Genomic DNA, 20,342 nt, shown 5'->3' with positions numbered 1-20,342 from the left:
AAACTAGCCCCTATTTCAATTATATATCAAATTTACCCGTCGATTAATACAAATATTCTCCTAACCCTATCAACCCTATCCATCATGGCGGGCAGCTGAGGAGGCCTCAACCAAACACAAGTACGTAAAATCCTAGCATACTCTTCAATCACACATATAGGCTGAATAATAATAACATTAACATATAACCCAAATATTACAATTTTTTACTTACTTACATATATTATTCTAACAACCACTGCATTTCTAGCCCTAAATCTGAACTCAAACACCACAACCCTAATATTATCATGCACCTGAAACAAACTAACCTGATTAATACCATTAACATCATCTACCCTTCTATCCATAGGAGGCCTACCTCCACTAACCGGCTTTCTACCCAAATGAATCACCATCCAAGAACTTACAAAAAATGACAACTTTATTATACCCACTATTATAATTATTATAACCCTACTCAACTTACATTTCTACCTACGCCTAATTTATACTACCTCTATAACACTACTCCCCACATCCAATAATCGAAAATAAAATGACAATTCGAAATACAAACCCCACCTCTCATTCCCCTACTCATTATTCTCACTACTCTCCTCTTACCAATATCCCCAACAACCCTAGCTATCTCCTAGAAATTTAGGTTAAATAAGACCGAAAGCCTTCAAAGCTCTTAGTAAGTTAAGTATACTGAATTTCTGAAGCATACTAAGGACTGCAAAACTCTACTCCGCATCAACTGAACGCAAATCAATCACTTTAATTAAGCTAAGCCCTTACTAGATCAATGGGATTCAAACCCACAAAAACTTAGTTAACAGCTAAATACCCTAATCGACTGGCTTTAATCTACTTCTCCCGCCGCAGGGAAAAAAAGGCAGGAGAAGCCCCGGCAGAAGTCTAAGCTGCTCCTTTGAATTTGCAATTCAAAATGAAAATCACCTCGGGGCTGGTAAAAAGAGGACTCAACCTCTGTCCTTAGATTTACAGCCTAATGCTTACTCAGCCATTTTACCTTTTTTTTCACCTATGCTCATTAACCGCTGGCTATTCTCTACAAATCACAAAGATATTGGAACCTTATATTTATTATTTGGCGCATGAGCTGGAACCGCAGGCATGGCTATAAGCCTTCTTATTCGAGCCGAATTAGGTCAACCCGGTAACCTATTAGGCAATGACCACATTTACAATGTTATCATTACAGCCCATGCATTTGTCATAATTTTCTTTATAGTTATACCCATCATAATTGGGGGTTTTGGAAACTGACTAGTACCTCTAAAATTGGCGCTCCTGACATAGCATTCCCCCGTCTAAACAACATAAGCTTCTGACTTCTTCCACCATCCTTCCTACTTCTCGCATCAGCCATAGTAGAAGCTGGTGCAGGAACAGGTTGAACAGTCTATCCCCCTTTAGCGGGAAATTTATCCCACCCAGGGGCCTCTGTAGACTTAACTATCTTCTCACTTCATCTAGCAGGTATCTCTTCTATCTTAGGGGCTATTAACTTCATCACAACTATCATTAATATAAAACCTCCTGCAATATCCCAATACCAAACTCCTCTATTTGTTTGATCAGTCCTAATTACAGCAGTCCTACTACTCCTATCCCTACCTGTATTAGCTGCTGGCATTACAATACTATTAACAGACCGTAATCTCAACACCACCTTCTTCGATCCTGCCGGAGGAGGAGATCCCATTTTATATCAGCACTTATTCTGATTCTTTGGCCACCCCGAAGTCTACATTCTTATTCTACCTGGGTTTGGAATAATTTCTCACATCGTAACATACTACTCTGGAAAAAAAGAACCATTCGGGTATATAGGCATAGTCTGAGCTATAATATCAATTGGGTTTTTAGGCTTTATTGTGTGAGCTCACCACATGTTTACAGTTGGCATAGACGTGGATACACGAGCCTATTTTACCTCTGCCACTATAATTATTGCAATTCCAACTGGCGTTAAAGTCTTTAGCTGGCTCGCTACACTACACGGAGGAAATATCAAGTGATCCCCCGCAATACTCTGAGCCTTAGGCTTTATTTTCCTTTTTACCGTAGGAGGTCTAACCGGCATTGTATTAGCAAACTCATCACTAGATATCGTACTACACGATACCTATTATGTCGTAGCTCATTTCCACTATGTCTTGTCAATAGGAGCTGTCTTTGCTATTATAGGGGGTTTTATTCACTGATTCCCCCTGTTCTCGGGCTATACTCTGGATCAGGTCTGCGCCAAAGTCCACTTTACTATTATGTTTGTGGGTGTAAATTTAACTTTCTTCCCACAACACTTTCTCAGTTTGTCCGGAATACCCTGGCGCTATTCCGACTACCCTGATGCCTACACCACATGAAATATTGTATCATCTGTAGGCTCCTTTATTTCCCTAGTAGCAATATTATTAATAGTTTATATAATCTGAGAAGCCTTTGCCTCAAAACGTAAAGTACTATTAATTGAACAACCCACCTGTAACCTAGAATGACTATATGGCTCTCCTCCACCATACCACACATTTGACGAACCAACTTTCATCAAAGTTAAATAAAAAAGGAAGGAATCAAACCTTCTGAAACTGGTTTCAAGCCAATCCTATAACCCCTATAACTTTTTCAATAAGATATTAGAAAAATTATTTCATAGCTTTGTCAAAGCTGAATTATAGGACATACCCTATATATCTTATATGGCCCACCCAGTTCAACTAGGCCTACAAGATGCCACATCCCCCATCATAGAAGAACTAATTGCCTTCCACGACCACGCCTTTATAATTGTATCCCTAATTAGCTTCCTAGTCTTATATGTTTTATCATCAGTACTCACAACAAAACTAACTAATACCAATATCACAGATGCTCAAGAGATGGAGACTATTTGAACCATCCTGCCCGCAATTATCCTAGTCTTAATTGCTCTCCCATCCCTACGCATTCTCTACTTAACAGACAAGATTAACAACCCCTCATTCACCATTAAATCAATTGGACATCAATGATACTGAACCTATGAGTACACGGATTATGGAGGCTTAATCTTTAATTCTTATATACTCCCGCCATTATTCTTAAACCCAGGGGACCTTCGACTTCTAGAAGTTGACAACCGAGTAGTACTTCCAATCGAAGCTCCTGTCCGTATAATAATTACATCTCAAGACGTCTTACACTCATGAACCATTCCCACGCTGGGTCTAAAAACAGATGCAATTCCCGGGCGCTTAAACCAAACTACATTCACTGCCATACGACCAGGTGTCTACTACGGACAATGCTCAGAAATCTGCGGCGCTAATCACAGCTTTATACCAATTGTTGCAGAACTAATTCCATTAAAAATTTTTGAGATAGGGCCTGTATTCACCCTATAAATGTATTGAAATCACCTTACTTAATTTACTCTTAAAACACCAAGATCCACTGTATAGCTGCCACAGCATTAGCCTTTTAAGTTAAAGATCGAGAAAACATTCTTCTCTGCAGTGAAACGCCTCAACTAAATACATCTACATGATTTATTACTATCATAACCATGCTACCCGTACTATATCTTATTATACAATTAAAACTACTAAACACAAATTATTATTTTCCCCATCACAAAAAACCTCTAATACACAAATATTTAACAACCCCTGACAATTAAAATGAACGAAAATTTATTTACCCCATTCACAACTCCAACACTCCTAGGCTTACCCGCTGTAATTCCCATCATTCTATTTCCTATATTACTACTTCCAACTTCCAAACACCTCATTAACAACCGACTAATTACTATTCAACAAAACCTGACTCAACTAGTTCTAAAACAAATAATAGCAACCCACAATACCAAAGGACAAACCTGATCCCTAATACTAATATCTCTAATTATTTTTATTGCCATAACCAACCTCCTCAGACTCTTACCTCACTCATTTACGCCCACCACCCAACTGTCTATAAATCTAGCCATGGCGATCCCTCTATGAGCGGGTACAGTAATTACAGGTCTTCGCTTCAAAACCAAAAACTCCTTGGCCCACTTTTTACCACAGGGTACACCCACACCCCTTATTCCCATGCTAGTAATTATTGAAACCATCAGCTTATTTATTCAACCAGTAGCCCTAGCTGTACGCCTGACCACTAACATTACAGCAGGACATCTACTTATACACCTAATCGGAAATGCTGCACTAGCATTATCAACCAGTAATTTCCTTGCAACTCCACTAATTTTAGTGCTCCTAATATCACTAACAATTCTAGAAATTGCAGTTGCCCTAATCCAGGCCTATGTTTTTACACTCTTGGTAAGCCTTTATTTACACGATAATACTTAATGACTCACCAAACCCACCCTTATCACATAGTTAAACCTAGCCCATGGCCGCTGACAGGAGCCTTCTCAGCTCTCCTGATAACGTCAGGCCTAATTATATGATTCCACTTTTACTCCACAACCCTACTAATACTAGGATTATTAACCAACATATTAACGATATATCAGTGGTGACATGATATTATCCGAGAAAGTACTTATCAAGGCCACCATACAACACCAGTTCAAAAAGGCCTCCGTTACGGAATACTTTTATTTATTATCTCAGAAATTTTCTTCTTTGCTGGCTTTTTCTGAGCATTCTATCACTCAAGTCTCGCCCCTACCCCACACCTAGGAGGACACTGACCACCAACAGGCATTACCCCTCTGAATCCCCTAGAAGTACCCCTTCTAAATACTTCTGTGTTACTTGCATCAGGAGTTACAATTACTTGGGCCCACCACAGCTTAATAGAAAATAACCGAAAACAAATAATCCAAGCCCTACTCACTACAATTTTATTAGGCATCTACTTCACCCTGTTACAAATCTCAGAATACTATGAAGCACCCTTCACTATCTCTGACGGCATTTATGGCTCAACATTTTTTGTTGCCACCGGCTTCCATGGACTTCACGTTATTATCGGATCTACATTTCTTACCGTCTGCCTTATTCGCCAACTGTTATATCATTTCACATCAAACCACCATTTCGGCTTTGAAGTCGCCGCTTGATATTGACACTTTGTAGACGTCGTCTGACTCTTTCTCTATATTTCCATTTACTGATGAGGTTCCTATTCTTTTAGTATAATTAGTACAGCTGACTTCCAATCAGCTAGCTTCGATAATATTCGAAAAAGAATAATTAACCTAGTGTTAGCTCTAACAATTAATACCCTCCTGACCCTACTACTGATAATCATTATATTCTGGCTACCCCAACTCAGCTCCTACACAGAAAAAACCAATACTTATGAATGTGGGTTTGACCCACTAAACTCCGCTCGCATTCCTTTCTCCATAAAATTTTTTCTAGTCGCCATCACCTTCCTACTATTCGACTTAGAAATTGCTCTGCTATTACCCCTACCATGAGCTCTCCAAACAACAAATCTTCCCATAATAATCAAATCATCAATTATACTAATTACTATTCTAACCCTCAGCCTAGCCTATGAATGAACTCAAAAAGGACTGGACTGAGCTGAACTGGTAAGTAGTTTAAATAAAACAAATGATTTCGACTCATTAGATTATGATAATCATACTAACCAAATGCCCGTTATTTACATAAATATCATATTAGCATTCACCATCTCACTTCTAGGCATATTAACCTATCGCTCGCACCTAATATCATCCCTACTATGCCTAGAGGGAATAATACTCTCACTATTTATCATAAGCACCCTCATGGCCTTAAACATACACTTCCCCCTAGCTAATATTGTACCTATTGCCCTACTAGTATTTGCCGCTTGTGAAGCAGCAGTAGGCCTTGCCTTACTAATTTCAATCTCAAACACATATGGCCTAGACCACATCCACAACCTAAGCTTACTTCAATGTTAAAAATAATTTTTCCCACAATTATGCTATTACCAACAACATGATTTTCCAAAAACAATATAATCTGAATTAACTTAACCACGCACAGCTTAATTATCAGTCTCATCCCCCTTCTATTCTTCAATGAAACCAGCAGCAATCTCATTAGCTATTCAACCTATTTGTCTTTCGACCCATTAGCAACACCTCTTCTAACGTTAACCGCCTGACTCTTACCCCTCATAATCATAGCAAGCCAATATCATCTACATAACGAAAGTCCTTTACAAAAAAAACTTTATCTCTCCATAATACTTTTTCTACAAATTTCCCTAATCATAACATTTATAGCCACAGAATTAATCTTATTTTATATCCTATTCGAAACCACCCTCATCCCCACCCTAATTATTATTACCCGATGAGGCAATCAAGCAGAATGCCTCAACGCAAGTACATATTTCCTATTCTATACATTAGCTGGCTCTCTCCCCTTACTAATTATATTAATATTTACACATAATAGTCTGGGCTCATTAAACATCACACTGCTAACACTCACAGCCCAAAAACTAACAACCACCTGATCCCATAACTTATCTTGACTAGCATGCATAATAGCTTTCATAGTAAAAATACCTCTATATGGCCTACACTTATGGCTCCCCAAAGCCCACGTTGAAGCTCCCATCGCCGGATCAATAGTCCTTGCCGCAGTACTTTTAAAACTGGGCGGCTATGGTATAATACGACTCACCTCAATCCTCAACCCCCTGACAGAATTCATAGCCTACCCCTTCCTTATATTACCTCTATGAGGCATAATTATAACAAGCTCAACCTGCCTCCGACAAACGGACCTGAAATCACTTATCGCATACTCCTCCGTAAGCCACATAGCCCTGGTAATTATAGCCTCCCTCATCCAAACCCCCTGAAGCTTTACTGGTGCTATTGTCCTTATAATTGCCCATGGACTCACTTCATCTATACTATTCTGCCTAGCAAATTCAAATTATGAACTAACCCACAGTCGCATTATAATATTCTCTCGAGGACTTCAAACCCTACTTCCACTGATAGCCTTCTGATGATTCATGGCAAACCTCACCAATCTAGCCCTACCCCCCACTATCAATCTAATTGGAGAACTATTAGTAGTAATAACTTCATTTTCTTGGTCACACATTACCATTATATTCACAGGACTAAATATGCTAATTACTGCCCTTTATTCCCTACACATATTTTACAATGCAACGAGGAATACTCACCTCTCACATTATTAACATAAAACCTTCCTTCACACGAGAAAACATACTAATATTTATACATATCTCCCCTATTATTCTTCTATCCCTCAACCCCAGTATTATTATAGGCTTCACCCCTTGTAAATATAGTTTAACTAAAATATTAGATTGTGAATCTAAACATAGAAGCCCACCACTTCTTATTTACCGAGAAAGCTTGCAAGGACTGCTAACCCATGCCTTCCAACCTTCTCATGCCCATGCACTTGCTCTTGAATCCCCACGATCCCCTAATTTCCCTCTGGTCTATGAACTCTTCTTCCTCACTTTTCCCCTGAACTACTCACCCACACCAAGACTGATATTTTCATCTCCTCTTTACCTCTCTTTCACATTCACATAGTAAACTCCAAACTTTAATAAATTCTACAATTAAACCATGTATGCAGCTGGATAAAACCAAAGAAGAAAGTATTTTATGGGAATAAAAAAGAGAGAATTATTACTTAACCATTACTAAAATTTTAAACTTATGCGCACCTCTATTGATTCTTAATCTCTATTTTCTGAGAAAGAGATTTCTCTCCTTCTCCAAGGACAAGCTCTCCACCTTCAGGATTTCATTTCTTGTCACCTTCTTCAGAGCCTTTTTCACTAATCCAGTGCATATTCATTCTCTCCCTTTCTGCCTCTTTTCCTTCAGACAATAAGTGTGTTCAAGACTGTTCCATCATAGATATGCAATAACATTCTTCTCTACCCACCACTCTATGACCCTTTCCCAATTCTTAACCAAATTTCTTGAAAAATTGTCTCTCCAGGTACCTGGAAGTGGGAGTTTGTATTATTTATTATTTTTTCGTTATTTGCCTGCTTCTCCAGCTTGTTTCTGAGATCTTCAATGTCAGAATTCAATCTTACTTATGTTACCTTCTATCACGGCTCATTTCATTATATTGTGGCTTCCACACTCCCCTCCTCTGAGTTGAAACAAATTTCTCTATGGTCACCAAGTGACCTCTTTGTCTCTGAATCTAATGAAAACATTCTCTCTCCTACTTCACTTGATCTTCCTGCTACAGTTAACACTGTTTTTAACTCACCTTTTTAGAACCACCTTCTCCATTCAAGGGTACTATTTGTCCACAATTGTATTTCTTCCTTGGCTTCTCCTTCTCTACCTTCTTTACTGAATTCTCTTTTCTGTCTTTTTTTTTTTTTTTTTTAAGCAGCCTCAGCCTAACTTCAGGCAAAATAAACAGTAGTCAGAATGATGCAAACTGAGAAGTCACACCATAAGAGACTTCATCTTAACCTTTATTTAAAGTAGCTCTTCTACTATATTTTCATGGTATTTGATATCTCAAAATTAAACCTTCATTCTGGAATTTCAGCATAATGTCTCTTTTATTAGCTTTCTCATTTTAGAGTTCCCATTTTATTCCTACCATTCCTCATAAACAGAGTGAAATTAGATGGTGACAAGGTGCTGAATAATATCCAGATATCAGTCATAATCCCAAATATATATAGATAGTGAGAAGAGATTCCTCTATTCCTTTGGTTTCTTTCTCCTTCCAATGAAAAGGAAAAGCATCCATTTAATGAGTAGTATTTTCTCCTCATGTGTTACTCTCCTTGCTAAACCTCTCTTCCCCCAAACCCACACTTAAAGTCCATGTCTCTAAGAGGTCCTTTTAGATCTAGCCTGTTCAGATCTGCTTTTTTTTCTTTGATTATCTTTGCTGCAAGATTTTCTCTGAGTCATGAAGAAATAAAAAGACGCTTCTAATAATTCATCCACAAGATAGGTTTACCCCACTGTCTGTAACCACTGACATACAAATTGAGGTAGTCTAGAAGGTAATATTTTATCTCTTTTCCAGATCTTCATCAGTCTACAAAGCAACTTTGAAAACTTTTCCTCCATGGAGAAAATTCCCCACCACCACCCTCAAAACATTTTTTCTTTGCTTTGTCCACAGGAATGTCCATCAAAACTTCCTAAATGTGACTTCTCTTGGAAGGAAGGTCAAGAAAGTAGAGAGACACAAGCAATGCATAGAATATCATGAGCACACACACACACACAGTTACTCAAAGGTACCAGAAAATATATGTTTTTACACTCTTATACTTACACACCCAGGTATTTATAGGCACTATCTCACACACTCACATACACACAAACTATCAAACACTTCCTTACTCACACAAAATAGTATCATGCAACAACTTAGGAAGACTCATTGGTATTATGCAATATATTTCAAATATTCCCTTATGTTTAAGCCCTCCTGAATAAATGTTTACACACACACACACACACACACACTCAGTCACAAATGCATCAGCATTAACAAAACCACAATAATATCTCCACCAATTATTTTCCCATATACATACATATACACTGACATACAAAATACTGAAAATCCAGCTAAGATTGGCAACTACATTGTTAAATGACTTCAGTTCATTTGGTTCTGTAACTTTTCTCCAGCTGTACACACAAAAGTGAGGTATCAAAAACAAAAATTCAAATTGTAGGCTTTTAAATAAGAAGTATAAAATATCCTTGAGACAAAAATGTACGAATGATGCAGCAGTGCCTTAACTCAATGATATGTGGTTTGGTAGTATGGTTTTGATTTAGATGGAAACCTGACATCAGGGGTCTGTGATCTTGGATTTTGGAAGGGATCAGATTTGGCTCACATTTAGAAGGGGAGATATAAGGGTTAAAGGCTGCCTGGAATTTTGGCAACAGTGTTAAAATTTAGAATAAAATCTAGATACAAAGGTCAGGTGGGCAGTGTGATGCAGGGAGCACTCACTGGATGGAAGATGCTTTCCTTGTAGCTGGATATACTATGCTGTGGGTCCAGCTGGCAACGGCATCAGCTCATTCTCCTAAGACTTATAAATTTATGAGCCCTCCAGAACCCCAAGGCTTACTTGTGTGTGGTAGGAGGAGGAACCATGGAAATAACTGGGAGGGCAGTACAGTGAAGAGTGAGTTGGGCCATAAGAAAATTGCTCCCAGGAGAATTTCTTTCTTGGCCCAATTATCCCTGATGTAATCATCCATATCTATTAGTGTGTTAATCCTTCTTTTATCAGGGAATGTAAACACACTGCATACATGTATGCACAGAAACATAAATAGCCATAGTTCTCCTAAGACCTTCACAGATACCCCCTGAGACCTATTTAACTATTTATTTACTAACATTCACATTGCCTCATTCAAATTTACACACATACAAACAGATAAACACAAATATGCTCAGGCAGTTGCCCAGTGCTCTAGTCACTAATTGTATGTATTGACACATCAAATACACATTATAATCTATGTATTCTTACATTGATTATATATACCAATTTAAATTATAGACAAAACTTAGAAAAAGACTATGAAATAGAGACTTATACTTGAAGAAATGCTTCAAATACATTTCGCTGCTTACATAGCTAAAAATATATATTTCAGATACATATTCACATTCTCATTAGCAAATCAATAAAATATTCAACAAATTCAGATCTCCACATTTATTCAGACTCACATGTGGAATTTAAGTGTGTTATATATTTTTGTATAAATGCATGCTAGCATCCATATAACAAATTTCTTATGCAAGCACTCCTTTTACTTCATCACTATATGGAACCTAAAAGTTATAATCAGTTTATTTCTGCCAACCAAACAGATAAAAACACATTTTTGAGAAACATTTTAGTCTAGATATTATTATCAGTACTGATGGTATACAGACCAATAAAGACATAGCACCTATCCTTGCAAAGAAGATAAATATTTAAAAACTAATCCACCTACCAGGCTAAATAAATCTCCAAGCCTACCTAGAAATATGTTATAAACATATTTCAAAACAAAGCCAATGCATTTATCAAAATTTATCTAGTGTGCATGTAAGATTTGTGCAGGGTATATTTGAAAGAAATCAAAGAACTATACAATATAATTAACTACAAATAATATTATAACTGCTGAACTATTTATGGAGAAGTGTACTGGTGTTACAATTTACTTTGAAAGGCATCCAAAAGGTGAGTTGTATTGATAAATTAGTAGAAAGATGGATACATCAGAACATAAATAAGAAATCAAGCATAATAAAATATTCATGGTAGAATTTATGTTATGAGTATACTGGTATTTACTGTGAAATTCTTTCAAGTTTTCTGTGTTTGAAATTTTTCATAATAAAATGTTGGGAAATTTTTAATGAAAAAAGGATGAAGCAAGACAGTCTATTATGCCAAAAGTACAAACCATGTTCAAAACACCAGTGAAAATGCAAACTAATACAAGTGATCTCAATGTCCTTTAAACTAACCCTGAGCATCTTTCATATCAACTCAGTATTTAGCATGTTATGGGATAAATTTTATGTATTTGACATAATTGATATTTTCATATGACTAAAGAAAAAAATCAAATTTTTCAGTTGAAGCTATTTTGACAAAGATTAATTACTTATGTTCAACAAATAAACATTCCCTGCCATGCCTATATCCCATTCCAGGGACATCTATTTCTTCCCCCGCAGGTCTGTCTCTCCAGTGGATGCCACAGAAACATGCAGAGCCAACTATAATAGAGTGTGGTCACTGCCTTCATGACAGAACTGAACAGCGTTATGAAGAAAAGAGGCATTGATTCTACTTCAGTGGGTAAGGTTTTAGAGATATAGGGATATAGTGTTTGATAGTGTACCTGCCAGAAGTAGTTCCCAGAGAAATCTGGTCATCTGGCTTTAAGGAGAAGATCATTATGTACAACAGAATCTCTATTCCCTAGAACTCTAAAATGTCAATTACTTTCATCTTTCATGGACTACAAAAAGTTGATGCTTTGCATGGTGCTGACCATGAAAATGAAAGCCCCTAGGAGATCATGTATCTTATAATGATAATAATACAATAAGAATGAGGCAAATAAAATGTGCTTCTGTTCTGTATTAAGGCTAAGCCCGTTTACCCTCAAGTCCACTCCTGACTCTTCTGCGACTCTTTGTATCACACCTATCCAACCATTACTTGAAGAATATGATGGATAGAGCTAGTTGGGAAGCAATGACAGATGCAAGGTATCCCTCACTCCACTCCCCTGCCTCAGGCAGAGCCTCTAGTGTGAGATGCATCTCTTCTATGGTTCCAGCTTCCACTGGTTGGTCTCACTTTGGCTGTAGTTCTGGTAATCCCATCTTTGGCTTTCCAGTCTATAGGTGGTAGTAGCTTCCTGCTGTTACAGATCTCTAGACTATGTTACTATCTGCTGGTCAGTTCCTCAGTTCTTTTGAAATCTGTATAAATAATTTCCAGTATTAAACGTATTCAGTTTTATTGTATTTGTTATTATGTTATCACCGCTCAGTCTCAATCCCATATCTTCTATACCATTTTTTGGAATATTGGGATTGAGCCTCTGCAAACTGCATTCCTCCTTTGCCAACCAGCTCCCAAGATCTACAAATACAGTGCATTAGGAAGCTGGAGTGGGAAGAAGGAACTTGTACCCTACTTCTTTTCTCTTGCTCTTTCCCCAGTGGCACTTCTTTACCCAAGTACTAGTGGTCAATTCCAGTGGCCTTAGTTCGTTATATTTTGAAGCTTTCTGACACTTCTAGACCAGCCTTACAATGCCCTATTAAAGACCTAAGAATTAGCCAGATAAGTGTCCCTTCAACCCCAATCTCAGAGGAGTAAGTCCTAGTCACAGGGAATCTCTCTTCTGAATTCTTGAGACCCCAGCATCACCTAAACAGTGACCACTCCTCAAAGTCTGAGTTTCAGCTTTGCAACACTCCTGTTTCAAATTTGTAAGATTTAATCATGCCAAATTCCTACCTTTTTTCCTCCAGTCCTAGGCTTAGAAGCTATGTCCTGAAGTTGCTGCCTACAATGATACCTTCATATTCCCTCTTTGTCTTGTGCATTCGCCAATATTTGTTTAACAATTCATTAATTTTTCTCAATTAAAAGAGCAGGTGTGTTTCTTATATTCTGGCTAGACCATAACTGAATCCTAATTTTTGTTCCTAGGTTAGATTGTGACTGACCCGTGTGAAGCCAACAGAGTCACTTAATATGATCCACACCTAGTAGATGTTAATCTAAATGAATAAACTAACATTGATAAACGTACCTTTCTGCTCTGATAGCAACATTGATGGAAAGACTATTGTTGCAGTGAGGTAGGGCATTTTTTGTAAAAGCCTGATCATTTCTTGAATGGGGTACAAGTTAGAGAGAGCTGGCATGATGTTGTCTTATGTCCTATCCAAAAGACTGCAAGGTTCCACAAGAGGTTGTGGAAGGAGTTACAAGCAACCACAGAGAATATTTTAGCTTAAACCAAGTGGAGAACAAGTAAAACATGAGAAGCTTCTAAGAATAACCTTTGAAAGTAAATGTAAGAAAGAGTCAGCTTTATACATGTAAGAGACCCAGTTAACATGATAACAACTAACTGCAGCACCAATTAATTGTGAACTTTCCATTCCCCCATCTCTCTCTTTCTGGCAGGAGAAGCCAGAAATCAGAGTTAGCACATGAAGGATGAAAGAAGAAGAAAGGATACAGCTCTGAATGCTGGAAAGTTTGACTATTATTCCAGACTAAACATTCTAGTTACTCACCAGAAGGTATTTTATTATCTGAATGTGACCAGAAAATTTAAAGAACAGAGTTTTCGTACAGGAATATAAAAGGAGAACCAGCCCCACTCAATATATTTAAAGAGACAAGAAGAGAAAAACTAGTCAGTTTCTGATTGCACCTCAGTTGATGGGCTTGGTCATCATATCACATAAACCTAGAATCTCTTAGGAGGTAATGAGCTCCTCTCTTATAGCGATTGCCTCTCTATCGCTGGAAGATGTTTTGATGGGGTAGAGAATTGGTCTGACAGATTGCTAAGTTCTAGAGAATTGGTCTGACAGATTGCTAAGTTCTAGAGAATTGGTCTGACAGATTGCTAAGTTCTAGAGAATTGGTCTGACAGATTGCTAAGTTCTTTTTCAGCTAAAAGAGCACATGCTTTATTCTCAGTAGTTATTACGGACCTCAGGAGATTAAAACCTCCCTGAAGAATTTTCAGATACAAAGTCAGCATCACTGCCCTCTATCCCAGGGCCTATCATGAGACATAAAAGTGGCAGGCATGAATTCACTTCAGCAGAGAGAGGGAAGAACTTGTTCTGTGGGTGGCTCATCAGTCTCTCTTCTGGTGAGTTCTGAAACCCTATAGGAATAAGCCAGCTGATTCTCCTGAAGCCTGCTCCATGAAAGCATTAGACTGGGCAAGGGGTATGGTGAGGGGAAGTGGAAGAGACTGGTGGAGGGTATCTGATACAAGCATCTTAGTAGAATGAGCAAAGGAGCAGGAAAGATCTCTGGACTTGGGGTTCTTGTTCTGGCACTGCCATGTACTGATTTTATAACCCCAAGCAATTCATTGTACTTCTCTAGAGTTCTTACTTGCCATAGTCAATTTCTCTGTGACTCCAAGTTTCAAAGGGCAAAGTTTCTGTGGCTCATTAACATTGCTGCAAATTCAGAGAGGGAAGCAGGCCTCAGGATACACGAACAGTTCAGGAATCTAGAAGGGAAGTGGTCACAACCTATCCCATGACAAACAGCTGAAGCACATGTGGTTTCATTTTACTCTTCCCTTATGAATTCAGTGATAACAAAATATGTAAAAGTCTCCAGGATATTAAAAGGAGAAATCAGCTAAACTTTAGATGAACAATGAACAGCTAACAATTTTCATTCTTTATTATCCATGATATAGATTGAAAACTATGGTCTTCAGACAGTCTTTCTGTACATTCCTCTAGTCTCTCTCTGCCTTCTTTCTGCCCCCATAACAGCATCATAGCAAACTCTCACAGGCAGTCTTTGCTTGATTAAAAAGTAAAATAAAGTAAAAGAACATCAAAGCCATAAAGGGTCTCAGAAAATGTCCTTAAAAATAAGACATACACCAGGCACGGTGACTCATGCCTATAATCCCAGCACTTTGGGAGACTGAGGTGGGCAGATCACCAGAGGTCAGGAGTTCGAGACCAGTCTGGCCAATATGGTGAAACCCTATCTCTACTAAAAATACAAAAATTAGCCAGGTGTGGTGGCAGGTGCCTGTAATCCCAGCTACTCAGGAGGCTGGGGCACGAGAATCACCTGAACCTGGAAGGCAGAGCTTGCAGTGAGCCAAGATTGTGCCACTGCACTCCACCTTGGACGATGGAGCAAGACTCAGTCTCAAGTAAATAAATAAATAAATAAATAAATAAATAAATAAATAAATAAAATACATAGATCTAGAAAAAGAAATGGAATTTTCTACGCTCATATAGCCAGTACCTTCCAGAGCCAGGGTCAGGACTCCTGACACCCTCAGGGTCCTTTCTTCTAAACTGCCTGATTCTTATATGACTTCAGAAATGTCAAGGTTCTAGGTTCCAGGAATAGTAGAATTTGTGTTCGGCCTTGGAGACAGGTACTTTAGTATAATTTTTTCCTATGTATCTGCCCTTAGCCACTCACTTTCTTTATTTAAGGGTACCTGTGAAATCTTTGTTCAGAAATGCATTCCTCTATTTTCCTTTTAAACTTCCTCTCCGATGCCTTAATGATGCTTCAAAGACCTTGGTAAGAGAGAAGAGAGTCATTGTTCAACTCCCACTTGTGAGTGAGAGCCTGCGGTGTCTGGTTTTCTGTTCCTGTGTTAATTTGCTGAGGATGATGGCTTCCAGCCTCATCCATGTCCCTGCAAAGGACATGACCTGCATGCTCTGCACATGTATCCCAGAAATTAAAGTGAAAAAAAAAAAAAGAAAAGAAAAAGAGAGAGAGAGGAGAGTCTTAAAAGTCTTTAAATTGAGGTTTTATCACCTGGTCTCCACAAACTGTGAGGAAAGTTCATCTCACTGGGTCTCGGTGTCCATATCTGTTAAGTATTAAATGAGAAAATAAATATAAAGTTCTTTGCAGAGTACTTGGCACATCATGTGTGTTCAATAAGTATTCACTTTCTTTCTCAGTATTACTTTATTCCTATCTGTCCAGACAACCTACAAAGTTAGCAATCCCCAAGGTATGGGAATTGATGTAATTCTGCAACAATCAGGCAGTCTTTCTTCTACAAATACTAAAACATAAGTACCCAGACCCAGAATGGCTTTGACCTTGCCCTGAACAAAATCTTGCTTTCAGACTGTTTTCTTCTCCCTTCTCTTTCTGTTACTTTTACATTGGCTTGGTTCTCTTCTATGTATTGTGATGTCTTTCTATAAGACTTTACGTGAAGAATGAGAGTGTAGTCAAACGGGAGAAATAAGAGAGAAACATCAGTCCTGGATCCCAAGGAATCGGAGTTCTTGAGGAGACACAGGCATGTGCAGACTGCGTTCTAAGACCAGAAGGGACAAACTCAGTATAAACATGGAGGGGCCGCCACTGCCTTGCTGGAAACCATAGTACCTGTGAGTTATGTATTGCTGGGGAAATTTTAAAAATGCTTCCTGGGGTGACAATGCGGCATTGCACCCCATTCCACAACCTCTGTTACTTTTAGATACCTCATGCACCCTATTAGCTTGAAAAGTCTGCTTAGTGAAAAGCCTAGCCTTCTGTATCCTCATCCACCGTGAGTGGATGTTAGGACCAGATTGTTAAATGGCTTAACATAAAATGAGAATCTTAGGAAATCACTTCCATTTTCCCTCTGAGACTGCATGGTTAATTCTCAGCCTTCTTAGACATTATTACTATATTATGTTTAGTAAATATAAGGCCATTGGAAATACTGAAGCTTTGACACACACAAGTGTGTCAAAAACAGAATAAACAATACAATCGCTGTGACAGAGAAATGGCTGTAGGAAATAATATGTGAGTGCAAGCATAAGAAAAATGGTGAATAAATACAAGACATTAAGGGTTTAAAAAGTGCCTGTGTGGATTAGTGGACTGATATCAGTGGGCAGTCCCCAGGCATGTAGGCATGTAGATAGAAGGATTGTGTGAGTATACAAATCTACGTGTCTATGAGTGTGTATGTATGTATAAATGCTGCATATATGTCAATGCAGACTGAGAGTATGAGGACAAGATGTGCATGTTAAATGGTGTAAAGATCAAGAGGGATTGTGTGAATATATTTGCATAACAAGAGTGACTTTATGAGATATGGAGAGAGTATGTGAATGAGCATCTTGTTAAGAGTATGAATGAACTTTCTTACTAGCTGTTGTGAAGGTACATTAATGTGCCCTTGTGACTAACAGGTATTTTGAGAGTACATCTAACCATGTGAGGGCATGTAAGTTTGTATTTGGAACAATGCTCTCATACACAGAACGCTAGTGTACCTATAGAATATTTAGGGACAAATGCATAATTTTTCCAGAAACAGATACAGCCTTGTGCCTTTGCACAAATACATGTTGTTTCTGTTGTTGCTTTTTTGCAGTAACTCTGCCAATGAAAAGCTGATGCCCAGAGGCAGTCAATGACCTCCACACCCTACTGTCCTTTTCCCTCTCCATCCAAGCACATGACATGATACAAACCTGCTCTGGGAATTTCTCTCATTAATTAGGGACACATGGGAATTAAGCAAAGTTTTTAAGAAAATATTTAAATATTTCCAAGTGCTACTGATAACACAAACTCGTGCTTTCTTCTCTGGTGGTGTGAATTGTAGTTAGCGTATTTCTATTGAATGATGCCTCCGAAATACATGAAAGTTGTAGAAATGTAGTTTAAACATTTTCCTTTTAACTAATTTCTATTATTGAAGTATTTGTCAATGTCTCCCTTCTTCATAAGACAGAGGGAAATATTAGCTCAGCCTGCAGCCTGATCATCATAAAATATGAAGATAAGTTTGCCTGCATCATCTCAAAAGCAGTGATTTCATGAATGCATCAGTTTTCATTTATGTCGACATCATGGCTTTGTCTCTTATTTCCTGATTTCTTATCCTCCAGCAAGTGCAACTGTTAGAATTCTCCAAGTCAGAAGATCTGACTCTGAAAAGTACCCTAAGTTTGTTCTGCTATGGGGTCGTTCAATGTCACTCACCCTGCGTTCTTTCTCCTGACTGGTATCCCTGGTCTGGAGAGCTCTCACTCCTGGCTGGCGGGGCCCCTCTGTGTGATGTACGCTGTGGCCCTTGGGGGAAATACAGTGATCCTGCAGGCTGTGCGAGTGCAGCCCAGCCTCCATGAGCCCATGTACTACTTCCTATCCATGTTGTCCTTCAGTGATGTGGCCATATCCATGGCCACAGTGCCCACTGTACTCCGAACCTTCTGCCTCAATGCCCGCAACATCGCTTTTGATGCCTGTCTAATTCAGATGTTTCTTATTCACTTCTTCTCCATGATGGAATCAGGTATTCTTCTGGCCATGAGTTTTGACCGCTATGTGGCCATTTGTGACCCCTTGCACTATGCCACTGTGCTCACCACTGAAGTCATTGTTGCAATGGGTTTAGGTGCAGCTGCTCGAAGCTTCATCACCCTCTTCCCTCTTCCCTTTCTTATAAAGAGGCTGCCTATCTGCAGATCCAATGTTCTTTCTCACTCCTACTGCCTGCACCCAGACGTGATGAGGCTTGCCTGTGCTGATATCACTATCAACAGCATCTATGGACTCTTTGTTCTTGTATCCACCTTTGGCATGGACCTGTTTTTTATCTTCCTCTCCTATGTGCTCATTCTGCATTCTGTCATGGCCACTGCTTCCCATGAGGAACGTCTCAAAGTCTCAACACATGTGTGTCACATATCCTGGCTGTACTTGCGTTTTATGTGCCAATGACTGGGGTCTCCACAGTGCACCACTTTGGGAAGCATGTCCCACGCTACATACATGTCCTCATGTCAAATGTGTACCTATTTGTTCCTCCTGTGCTCAACCCTCTCATTTATAGTGCCAAGACAAAGGAAATCCGCCAAGCCATTGTCCGCATGTTTTGCCACATCAAAATATGACTTTCACACTTGGCTTTAGAATCTGTTGTTTATTTTGGCCATAGGTTCTCATCAGTAGCATCATCATCATCATCATCATCATCATCATCATCATCATCAAAGTATAAGATAGATTATGTGCTGTGGGGAAAGTAGGCCAGGAAATGGTGATGCAAAACTTATAACACAAAACAAGGAGTTCCAAATGAATAGTACATTCACTAAATACCAACAGCATTCTTAGAAAGATAAATATTGGAGGCAATTGAGTAATTAGACAAGTTTTACAGAGGAAGATTAATTTAAGCTAGGAATTATTTTCTATAATAATGAATATTACTAATATAACAATTAACGAACTTAGTCCTAAAATGTGTCAAGTTCTATTATAATTTGTGTATATTAATTCACTTAATATTCATACAAATCCTCTAAGACACAGATAATTAATTCTTCAGACTAACATAGATAATAGGTGGTCCAGTTGACATTCAATACTAATCTCTCTCTATTGTTAGTGCAGCACCCAACCACTACAAATATGGCCTGATAGTCAAATTGGCATCATTTAACATTACCATTGCTGCCTTTGCTTTCCCCACCACTGTTATTCTCAAATACTCACACATTGCTTTAACTTCACAAAGTGACATCAGATTAACTATTAGAACTCTCTACAAAATGTATGAACAAATGTGATCCAGGTAAACTGATAGATATTGACATTTAGGAAAATCTCCAGATTTCTCTTTACTTCTTTTATCTACCCAGCACTCAACCCTCACCAACAAAAAGTGATATTCAGTACCTGAGATATCTGATTCATAGAATTTTGGGGGATAGGGCAAATTATGCTAGGGGCACAACTTCTCTTTCTCTTTCCTTCTTGAGATTTTAACTGTCTTCCAACACCAACATAGCACAAGTATACATATGTAACAAACCTGCACATTATGCACATGTACCCTAGAACTTAAAGTATAATAATAATTTTTTTAAAAATTACATGTTAATAGATATTAGAAATTAAATCCTTCTAGGATTTCCCATTGCAAAAAAAAAAAAAAAAACAAAAACAAAAACAAAACAAAGCCTAGGATAGACAGACTAGAGCACTTATTATTTAGATACCTGAAAATAATTCTTTCAGACCTTCTCATACTCTTCCCTCGATACCAGAGGTAG

The 20,342-nt window shown here is 38.3% G+C and overlaps 1 protein-coding gene and 2 pseudogenes across 1 annotated transcript; all 3 read left to right on the top strand.

The window, feature by feature from the left end:
- Positions 1-2,688: 2,688 nt before the first annotated feature.
- Positions 2,689-3,441, top strand: LOC117081247 (annotated as a pseudogene).
- Positions 3,442-3,551: 110 nt separating this feature from the next.
- LOC117081248 lies at positions 3,552-4,352 on the top strand (annotated as a pseudogene).
- A 13,699-nt stretch (positions 4,353-18,051) lies between these two features.
- LOC117081245 (olfactory receptor 51I2-like) lies at positions 18,052-19,178 on the top strand. Its single transcript, XM_033207065.1, is given in 2 exon segments — positions 18,052-18,946; positions 18,949-19,178. Coding segments are annotated over 2 exon segments (936 nt in total). The 5' UTR covers positions 18,052-18,240.
- Positions 19,179-20,342: the final 1,164 nt, after the last annotated feature.

The sequence above is a fragment of the Trachypithecus francoisi genome, unplaced genomic scaffold, assembly GCF_009764315.1.
Source record: "Trachypithecus francoisi isolate TF-2019V2 unplaced genomic scaffold, Tfra_2.0 Lachesis_group8, whole genome shotgun sequence".
In the NCBI taxonomy this organism is placed as follows: Eukaryota; Metazoa; Chordata; class Mammalia; order Primates; family Cercopithecidae; genus Trachypithecus; species Trachypithecus francoisi.
Note: the sequence above shows the minus strand (reverse complement) of the source record. Positions and strands in the feature narration are given on the sequence as shown.